This window comes from Gracilinanus agilis, chromosome 1 (genome assembly GCF_016433145.1).
Source record: "Gracilinanus agilis isolate LMUSP501 chromosome 1, AgileGrace, whole genome shotgun sequence".
Classification (NCBI taxonomy): Eukaryota; Metazoa; Chordata; class Mammalia; order Didelphimorphia; family Didelphidae; genus Gracilinanus; species Gracilinanus agilis.
Genome location: NC_058130.1, coordinates 710,886,884 through 710,897,618, shown reverse-complemented (window position 1 = coordinate 710,897,618; position 10,735 = coordinate 710,886,884). Strand labels below are relative to the sequence as shown.

The window sequence follows — 10,735 nt, the reverse complement described above, 5'->3', positions numbered from 1 at the left end:
CTCCAGGCATTTTCCACTGGTCGTCACCCATGTCTGCAGTGCTCTCCCTGCTCATCTCCATCTCCTGGTTTCTCTGGCTTCCTTCAAGTCCCAGATAAAATCCCACCTTCTACAGGAAGCTTTTCTTTATGTCCCCCTTAATTCTGGTGCCTTCCCTCTGTAGATAATTTCCCATTCATTCTGTTTATAGCTATTGTCTTCCCCATTAGACCATGAGCTCCTTGAGGGCAGAGACTGTTTCTGGCCTCTCTTTGTATCCTCAGTAGGGCACATAGTAAATGTTTAATAAATGCTGGTTGAGGGGAGCAGTTATGTGGCTCAGTGGGTAGAGAGCCAGGGCTAGCAATGGAAGGAACTAAGTTCAAATCTGGCCTCAGACACTTCCTAGCTGTGTGACCCTGGGTAAGTCACAACCCCCTACCACCCAGCCCTTACTGCCTTTCTGCCTTGGTATTGATTCTAAGACAGAAGGTAAGATTATTTGTTTGTTTGTTTGTTTGTTTGTTTTAATGTTGATTAATTGACTTCCCAGACTGTTGAAAGAACTAACAAGTATGATTATTACGCCGCTAGCAGGAACCTTTCAAAAAATCATAGAAATTGAGAGAAGCCTAACAGAAGCAAAGATAGAGAAATGTCCCCATTTTCCAAAGGTGAAGGTGACTCTTTCCGACTACCGCCTGGTGAATTTGGCCTAATTTCTGACAAAATTCATTCTTAAGTTTATTATTATGGGGATGGCATGTGAACACCTAGAAAAGGAAGTGATGGGGGATCTTTTTAAGCCATTCTAGGGTCAGTGGAAACAAGTCCAGCCAAACTCACTCATTTCCTTTGCTGAGAGGGTTTCGAGATTGATGGCTCAGAGGAATGTCGTAGTCGCATTTCGTAAAGGTATCTGAGCCGGGCCGTCACGATTTCCTTGTGTCCAAGCGAGCGGGAACTGTCCTGGATGACATGATGGTTAGGTGTAGTCAGAGCTGATTGAGTGACCAGACCCCGTGAGCGTTAGATGTCAGCGTGGGGTGGTGGTCTTTCACGGGGTGCTATGAGGATCTGTTTCGGGGTCCTCATTGGTTTAACATTTCTCTCAATGGGCTGGACTGAGCCCTAGATAGCAAGTTTGCAGATAATACAAAGCTGAGAGAGATAGGTAATTACACCAGATGACAAAATAGGGATCCAAAAATATCTTGCTGGGCCACAAAGATGAAATGCAATGCCCTTGGGTTAAAAAAAAAAATCTAAGTGTACAAAGAAAGGATGGGAAGGAAGTCGCCAGAGACGAATGAAAAATACTCAGAGGTTTTAGTAACTACAAGCTCGATCTGCATCAAGCATGGGATGGGATAGCCAAAAAGGTTGTGCAATATGAGTTTATGTTAATGGGATTTTAATATCCTCAGAAAGGGAGACACCTTGCCTGTTGGACTCTATCTCCCCTGGCCCAGTGTTCAGTTCTGTGTATTCAGTTCTGGGTGCCACATTTTAGAAGAGACCATCACAGGCTAAATGATAGAAAGAGGAGGGTCAGATAAAGAAACTGCAAGGAGTTTAGCCTGGAGAAGAAAGGACCGAAGGGGAATTGTAATATCTATTTTCTAATATTTGAAGGATTGTCTTGTGGGAGAGGGACTGAGACCCGTTCTGTTTGGTTGCAGAGAACAAAACTAGAAACAGCTGACATGGCACAAGGGGAACAGTGTTCGTTTTAGAGTCAGAGAACCTGGGTTCAAATCCCACCTCTGGTCATTTTACCTTTTGTGACCTTGAGCAAGTCATTGTTGTTCAGTCATTTCATTCATGTCCAACTCTTCATGACCCCATTTGGAGTATTCTTGGCAGAAATCCTGGAGTGCTTTGCCATTTCCTTTGCCAGCTCATTCAGCAGATGAAAAAACGGAAGCAGACATGGTTAAATGACTTGCCCAGGGTCACCCAGATTTGAACTGAGGAGGATGAGTCTTCCTGACTCTAAACCCAGTGCTCTATCTACTATGCCACCTAGAGCAGGTCAACGAGCTTCAAATGGGGAAGGTTGAGCTTAGGTGGCCACAGAGGTCCCTTTCAGCTCTAGATCTATGATCCACAATCACTCGATATGATTTTTTTTTTAAATTTCTAACAGTCACAGATGTCCCAAAATAGAATGGGCTGCTTTGGGATTAGTGAGTTCTCTGTCATAGGAGGTCTTTAAATAGAGGCTGAATGATCATGTGTTGGGAACGCTATGGGTGGCTTTCATGTCTTGGATTGCTTTATGAGGGAAAAGGACTTCGAAGGACCCTTTGGAGTCTCAGATTCCAGGATTTTGTGATTCACTTAATTCTCATCCCTTTCCCTGCACATACAAATCTATCCGTACCCATGCCCACACCTCGCCTGAGAGAAATGCTCGTTCTCATCCCAGCTCTTTTCCCCTTCCCCCTTGTTCTTCTTTTTTCTTGCAGTATTTTGGCAACAGTTGGCTCTGAATTTGACCTGCGGACCCTGAGGGCAGTCCGTGTCCTTCGGCCCCTAAAGCTGGTGTCTGGAATCCCAAGTGCGTGAGTTATACAACCTGGCTCCCATACTCTGGTTTGTTCTTCCCCCTTTGGCTTTCCTTGCTTCGGTGTGTCCCTACGAGAGGTCAAGACCCCCTTCCTCTCCGCCACATCCTGTCACGAAGGCGACAAGTGAACCCTGGAGTTTTCTCTCTCTGGGAGAATCTGGGGAGCCTCAGGAATCGGGGAACAGAGTCTTGAGTCCAAGGGCCTTCACGTAGGGTGCAGTACCTTCCCTGGACCAGGGCAGACACAGTCTCTCTAAGGGACATTTCCAAAACAAGCAGGCTGCATTCTGAGGTCAGAATGGTGGAGAAGTTTTCTTACTCAAAAAAAAAAAAAAGAAAGAAATCATTTTCCAAAGTCATATCAGGCCTGACCTATTTATGTCCTCCTCCTCTCGCTTAACTCTAAGTAAATTGCTGTAGGCTTTCATTTCCTCCTTCAAAATGGGGCCAGGTCGGCATTGTTTGCTTCTTCTCTGGGGTTTCTTTTAGTCCTGGTCAAGCAGTAAGACCTTCCAAGTTGCCCAGCAGTGGGACCTCCCGGAGGAACGTTCTAATAATTAGCACCGTCCAAAAGCGGAATGGGCTTTCTGGGTGGATGGCAAGTTCCCATCACTGTAGGCCCTGAAGCCAACATTAAATAAACACTAATCAGAGATGCTGAAGAATGGATTTTAATTCAGGCATCAGTTGAACTGGATGGCCTATGAGGTCCCTTTCCAACTCTGAAATTCTCTAATTCTATGTGAGGCTGTGATTGTGATTCCTCACCTTGCTCAGTAAAGCCCTTTAAATAGAGATAGGCTTGGGGCACAGCTGGGTGGCTCAGTGGATGGAGAACCAGGCCTAGAGACAAGAGGTCTTGGGTTCAAATCTGGCCTCAGATACTTCCTAGCTGGGTGACCCTGGGCAAGTCACTTAACCCCCATTGCCTAGCCCTTACCACTCTTCTGCCTTAAAACTGATATACAGTATTTATTCTACAAAGGAAGGTAAGAATTTGAAAGAAAGAAAGAAAGGAAGGAAGGAAGGAAGGAAGGAAGGAAGGAAAGAAGGAAGGAGGAGGCTTGGGGACAGCTAAGATGTCTTAATGAATAGAGTGCAAGGCCTGGAGATAGGAGGTCTTGGATTCAATTCTGGCCCCTTCCCTGAGTGACCCTGGGCAAATCACTTAACCTCATTTGCCTAGCTCTTATCGCTCTTCCGCTTTGGAACTTATACTTAGTATCGATTCTAAGACAGATGGCAAGGGTTTAAAAAAAAGATAAAAGAAAAATGGGCTTCATTGAAAGGCAAATTGCTTTTTTTTTTTTTAGGAAAGGAGGGATTATTCCTTTATTAAAACTTACCCTGATATTTTCTACTATTAAATTTGGCTGTGGTTTCTTGAATTCTACCAAACAATTTCTTTCCCTTAGTGGAGTTTCCACCTTTCTACAAGATAGGTACAGCAGATGGCAGATTATATGCCTTCTAATCATGTAGCCAAATTATGCACTATGTATTTAGAGCTTGGGAATCTAAAGGATTTATAGCCACCGTTACTTAACAGCCTTAAAAATCATAAAATGTTAAAGCTGGAAGGAACCTTATACACTCTCTAGTTCAACCTCTCATCTCGCAATTGAGGAATTCACGTCTACCCCAAGGCTTTTTCTACTAGGTCATACCCCTTCTGGTCTCCAAATTCACCACCATCCTTTTGTTAGTTCCTTTGCCTGAAATTGGACATCACAGCTAATGTCAACTCCTGCCTGCCTTTCATTGAAGTTGGAAGTCAAGAATCTCTGTGTCTTTCTTTTCTTTTCCTTCTCTTTCTTTTCCTTTACTTATTCACCCAAGAATCTCTGTCTCTCTTTCTCTGTGTCTCCATCTGTCTGTCTGTCTTCTGTAGAACAGTGAGACTCAACCTTTTGATTACAAGGATCCCTTTCTTAATGTCAAAAATTTTTGCAGACTTCCTCATTGTAGCTGTATTATTTTTATCTATTGCTGAGAAAATAATGACAAAAAGCTACTAAGAATTCAATATATTTTTAATTGTAGAAACATTACATATATTTGAAAAAAGGATGGCCCATCTATATTCGAGGTGTGTTATTTATTCAGTTGATAAAAGGAATATTCCTTTCCTCCCCCTACTCCTCAAGAGTTGGGAACTCAGTCCATGAGTTGGGAACCACTTCTGTAGAGGTTAGTTTTTCCCTGAGCTCTGAAAGTCTATAAAGAGGTACCTGGTAGGGACAGCTAGGTAGCTCAGTGGATTGAGAGCCAGGCCCAGAGATGGGAAGATAATGGCTTCAAATTTGACCTCAGACACTTCCTGGCTGTTTGACCCTAGGCAAGTCACTTAACCCTCATGGCCTAGCCCTTACCACTCTTCTGCCTTGGAGCCAATACACAGTATTGATTTCAAGACAGAAGGAAAGGGTTTCAAAAAAAAAAGAGGTACCTTGTCCTCTTTTGGGATGCTCTTTCTCACTGACTTTGGGGGGTTTGTCTCTTTCTCTTCAGGTTTACAAGTTGTTCTGAAGTCTATCATGAAGGCGATGATACCTTTGCTGCAGATCGGCCTCCTCCTGTTTTTTGCAATCCTTATTTTTGCAATCATAGGGTTAGAATTTTATATGGGAAAATTTCATACCACCTGCTTTGAGGAGGTGACAGGTAAGGTCCAGGCCACTTGGGTTTGCTTCTCAAGTATTCCTTCCATTTTTCTCTTTTGGCTATTAATTATAGGAGCCCCTTGGAAATGGGCATGGAAGTTCATTTATGTTCCTGGCACCAATGAAGCGAAGGAGAGCATCTCCTTGGAAAAGTCGGGAAATGGGTTAAGATTTGGTTGACCTTGGGCTGTCTTTTGAAGCCTTAGGGTATTTCTGGGTCCTGGAAAAGAGGAAGAAGGAGAGCAGAACCACTCTTTCAGGTGTCCATTGCCTTTAGATGAAAGGAGGCAGCCCTGAGCAGAAACCTCACTTTGTATGACCCTATTTGCAAAGAGCACCAGGAAGGATAGCAGAGGAATTTGTTCTTCTCCTTCCTGCTTGTCTTTTAGAGCCATATTTCCAAGGGGTCCCTGACTCTCACCTAAGTTCTCTCATTAACATAAGGGACCAGTGTGCTAGAAGGAAAGAGAATGAGAACCTCTACCTGCCAGAGAAGAGGTTCTCTGACCCTCCTCTTGGATCCACCATTGTTAGGTTGTGGGAAAGGGGACGTTTCCAGTAATTACTGTGCTCCTTCTTACTGCCAAACATGCCTGCAATCACAGTTGAGGTGACATCTTCAGTGACCCTCTCCCCACTCAGGATCTCCACCAGACAGTGATGGGGCAAAGCCAAAAAAATAAATAGTGGGGTAGGATTGTTTGAGAGGCTCCCCCCCTTTTCTCCTACTCCTTCTGTCTCCTTTTCTCCTGGGCCTGTGGAGTGTGCTCAATATGGAACGTCCTAATTATTTCTCTCCCGGATGGAGAAGGTGTTAATTGAGGCAGAGCTATTTCTGCTTCTGGCCACGTCACCCTGGCGGAACTGGAGAGAGAGAGAGAGAGAGAGAGAGAGAGAGAGAGAGAGAGAGAGAGAGAGAGAGAGAGATGCAGTACAGAGCCCATTGGAAATACCACCTATGATCAGAGCAACCCAGGCCCCTCTTTTTCTCATTTGGTAGAGGAAAATGGGAAGTTGGTTTGTTTGCACAGAAATGGGCGGACATGGTATAATGGAATGGGACATATGTTCTCCTCAGGAATCTGATGGCCAAAATCTGGATTATGAGACTTGGAGCTAGAAGGGACCTTGGAAATCATCTAGTCTATAGATCCTCTTCATTTTACAGCTGAAGAAACTGAGGCCTAGAAAGGAGAAGTGATTAATTTAATTATGGTCATATAGGGAAGAAGTAACAAAGTCAGACTTCAAATAACAGCTAAGATATAGGCTCCAATATAGTATAAAGTGAGAGTTTCAGGGAAGTCTGAAGGGACAGAGAAGTGTCCAGCTTCATCTACAGAAGCTGTGACTGATTTCCAACCATATCATTCACAGTCATGTGTGTTATTAATCTTCATCAGTAATTTTTATAACACGAAATCATCTATCATTCAATTGATCCACAGTAAGATATGAAAGTTCAGGAGAGAGGCAAAGTTCTGAGGATAGGGAATGCAGAACAGCTACTTTTGAGGATGTAGCATTCAAAATGAGCCTTAAATGATGGGCAGAATTTTAGCTACAGAGACCCAGACAGAGAGGCCTCAGGAAATGCAGGACCAAAGTTAGAGTCTAGAGAGCACGAGGTTTAAACAAACAAAAAAGACCGAGAGCCTGGTTTGACTGGAATGTAGGCCTAATGGAGGAAAGAATTGTGATATAAGGTGGAAAAGGTGGAGTGGAATCAGACTGCCAGGGGTAGAGGGAGGGCTTAGAATACCAAACTATGGAAATAGCCCAAGGCAAAAAGCTCCTTCCAATTTTGGATAAGAAGGTGCTGTATTAAGCAAACTTCTCAGAATTCACTTTTCCAGGCATTAAACAAATATTTGCTGATCCCATATTCTGTTTCTAACACTATTCCGGGCACTGAATGAGAAACTAAAATAATGCCAGATGTGGTCCTTACCCTCTCGTCTACTTGGGGAGACAAGAAATCCATATATAAAAGAAGGCAGTACAATTACAACTGAGTGCCAAGATAAGTTCTATAGATAGTAGATGCTTCAGGAGCCTCGAGAACCAGAAATACTGGGAGTTCTGATGATGAAAGGAAGGTGGATGGAAGAAGTGGGATTTGAGCTTTGATGGATGGGAAGATTTTAGTAGATGGGAGAGAAAGAAGCAGAGTCTTCCTCCCATGGCAGTGGTAGTACCAGGAATGTAATTGTCTCCCCCCCTCCAAAAAAAAATTACCATTTAACAATTCAGTTTGAATCATCTGCAGCCTCACCATGACAACAGGCCAAGAATCCTTACTTTTTCCCAAAATGAAATGTCAGGTTCTCTGCTTTAACAGAAGAATAACCCAGGAACCCAAGCCTGAGGGTACTTGGGTTGTCCTTTTTTGTATGTGATCTGTCAGGTGGCCAGAGAAATAGAAATGACCCCAGGGCTCTTTGGAGTGATTTCTTAGAAGAAATATCCATGTTTTCTATGTTTTTGTGTTCCCCCGTTGCCCCCAACATACACATTGAGAAAGACTTTCCCCCAAAACTAGATGGAAGTGTCCAATCAGTACTAAAATCTTTCTGGCTGGTGGCATTGTTTCCTTTGCACTATTGATATGAAAAATTCTTTGAGTCGGCAAAAGTTAAAGCTTGTTATTTTCCGTTATGAATTACCAACATGAATTCACCACCGTTAAACCTGGCTCTTGTCACCATTTTGTTTTATTTTATTTCTGCTGGAGATGTGAACTGAGTGAGAGCATGTTTAGCAGCTTAAATTGCTAATAAAACAATTCATTTTTGCTCTTGCCACCATGGGTACTCACTCAAAGTATCTAGTGCTGAAGAGAAAGCACCGCTGCAAATCCTAAAGTTTCCATGTCTTGAGGGCTTGGCAGAACAATAACGAGCACAGTCTTGAAAACACAGCTTTTGGGGTGGGACCTGTAAAATATCCACAGTGAGATCTGGTTAGTCCCGGCTTCCATTTTTACATGTGTCTGCATGGTTCTTGCTTTCCTTTGACTCCCCTTTGAAGACTAGGGCTTCTCCTGTCTGTCCCTAATCTGACTCCCATAAACTTCTGGATACTGTGGTCATCATCTCTTTCCCTTCTCTCTTGCAGATGATATTCAGGGCGAGTCTCCAGCTCCATGTGGAACAGAGGAACCTGCCCGTACCTGCCCCAATGGGACCAAATGCAAGCCCTACTGGGAAGGACCCAATAATGGGATCACTCAGTTTGATAACATCCTGTTTGCAGTGCTGACTGTCTTCCAGTGTATCACCATGGAAGGGTGGACTGACCTCCTCTACAATGTGGGTGCTGCCAGGGGCTGGGAGGGAAAGGGAGAGGGGGGGAAGGCAAGAGCAAGGCATTGGCCTCTGGGACAGCAGTGTCCCATAGATGTTTCTGAGGCTAATGTAGAGGAAGAAAGTGGAGTGGGTGAGAAGGGAGGGTTGGAGAGACTGTTTCAATGATGCATAGATAGCACAGTGGGTACAAAGTGGAAGAAACATTGGATTTGGAGTTTGAATCCCACGTTTGAATCTTTGCTGACTGCACCTGGTGGTTAAATTAATTTCTAACTTTCCCCAGGAACAAGAAGGAATCAGGTTCAGGGGTCAAAGAAATCAGCCTTGGGAATGTTTCCCAAAAGGGCAGAAATGGCATTTTACAACAAATCCTTCTTCTGTCACTTACTACGTATGTGGCTCAGACCCTTCCCCTCTTTGGGGCTCTGTTTTCTTATCTATATAATGATGCAATTGGATTAGATGACTTCCAAGCAGCTTTGGGGTAGGACCTGTAACATATCCACAGTGAGACCTGGTTAATCACTGGCTTCCATTTTCACATGTGTCTGCACAGTTCTTGCTAAATCTTATAATTCTTTGGTCCCCGACCACCTATCTAGATCCTGAAGGAAATTTCAGGATCTCAAAGATATTAAACTCGGGGGTGGGGGGGATCAGGATTTTAACAAACCAGGAAATTCAATATAAGGGGCCTTGTCTCTTTGGAAAGCTAATATTTACCATGAGCTATTAGGTACTGTATTAGTACACTAGAATATACCATAGAATGGCTGGCTGGTCAAGTGTGCCTTCCTTCTTTCCTAGCCTGAGGGGACCCCTCACCCATTAATACAGCATGCTCCTAAAGTTGTTCTGCCCACTTTGAGGATGGTTTCTCTAGATTATACTCTTATCTGGTCTTGTGTTCCTTGTGAACAGCAACCATGTTCTTACTGGTGAAGCAGGTGGCCAGAGTTTGCTGTTTAATCTTGTGACCAGGAAACAGGGCAAAACAAACAGTTCTACTACCATGGAGAGCGAACCTGCTCCCTTGAACTCATTAGCACAGTGTCCTCACCTAAGTGAATTTCTCTGGCCACAGACCTCCTGGGAAATTTTTCTGGACTGATAGATGCAAATACAGTATCTTTGCTGATCTCAGAGAAGCCTCAAAGAACAAATGAACAGCTACTGGTAATTGGCAGGTGTAAGACAGGGAATTGGGAGATTGTGGAGATGCTATGAATGTAGTAGGTCATCTCTGGTGAAGACTTCTAGCACTGAAGATATCTCCTTATAATAGCTATATAAGGAGATATCTTCTGTGCCCCATATCTGATACACTGAGGAGGGTTGGCTAATTCCCTATCAGTACGTGCTCCTGAGATTTAGCCTTTTAAAAAGAGAGCCTGAGAGAGCAGTTAGGTGGCTCGGTGGATTGAAAGCCAGGCTTAGAGACGGGAGGTCCTGGGTTCAAATCTGACCTCATATACTTCCTAGCTGTGTGACCCTGGGCAAATCACTTCATCCCCAAAACCTACCCCTTACCACTCTTCTGCCTTGAAACGAATACACAGTATTGATTCTAAAACAGAAAGTAAGGGGGGAAAGGGTGGGGAGTCTGGGAGAGATGGAGAAAATAAGAATTGGAAAGTCTCACAGAGAGCAGCAAGTCAGATACATATTGACTCCATTCCCTGAAGGGAAGCCCTCCCAACCAGTCCCTCCAGGGGTCCATGGAGCCCCAAAGATGGCAGTGGAAACAGGCAGCCACAAGAAGCTCCTAGACCAAACTGAGAGCTACATTATTCAAGCCAATAAGAGGAGAATTACAGGGGTAAAGCAATGGTCAGATTTTTGGATCTAGCAGAAGTAATCAAAGGAAAGAGTACTGTTTGGAGTCAGAAGATATGGGTTCGAATGCTTGCTCCTATTACCAGTATGATCTTAAGTTATTTAGCCTCTCTGAGCCTCAATTTCCTCATCTGTAAAATGAAGGGTTTGGACTAGCGAACACCAAGGTCCTTTCCACCATGGAATCTATGAACTAATTCTTGGAGCAAGTAAATGAATTCCTGGACCAAGAAGAGGTATTCCTAGAATAAGCCTCCTTAACCCAGTTGAATTGTTCTTGGAGCTAGAACCAAGATGCAACCAGGGACAGACATGTGGAGAAGAAAGACAGACAATGTGGAGAAGAAAACCCAGTCATTGGCTTTCAATGGTACTGT

At 43.8% G+C, this 10,735-nt stretch overlaps 1 protein-coding gene across 1 annotated transcript in view; it reads left to right on the top strand.

Moving 5' to 3' along the window:
* The first annotated feature begins 2,230 nt into the window (after positions 1–2,230).
* Positions 2,231–10,735, top strand: part of CACNA1A (calcium voltage-gated channel subunit alpha1 A) — a 143,794-nt gene continuing 135,289 nt past the window's right edge. Inside the window, exons 1-6 of the mRNA XM_044685076.1 lie at positions 2,231–2,313; positions 2,451–2,542; positions 5,063–5,215; positions 6,862–6,873; positions 7,840–7,848; positions 8,356–8,525. Of these exons, the coding sequence (XP_044541011.1) occupies positions 2,231–2,313; positions 2,451–2,542; positions 5,063–5,215; positions 6,862–6,873; positions 7,840–7,848; positions 8,356–8,525 (519 nt within the window). The remainder of the gene's footprint in view (positions 2,314–2,450; positions 2,543–5,062; positions 5,216–6,861; positions 6,874–7,839; positions 7,849–8,355; positions 8,526–10,735) is intronic.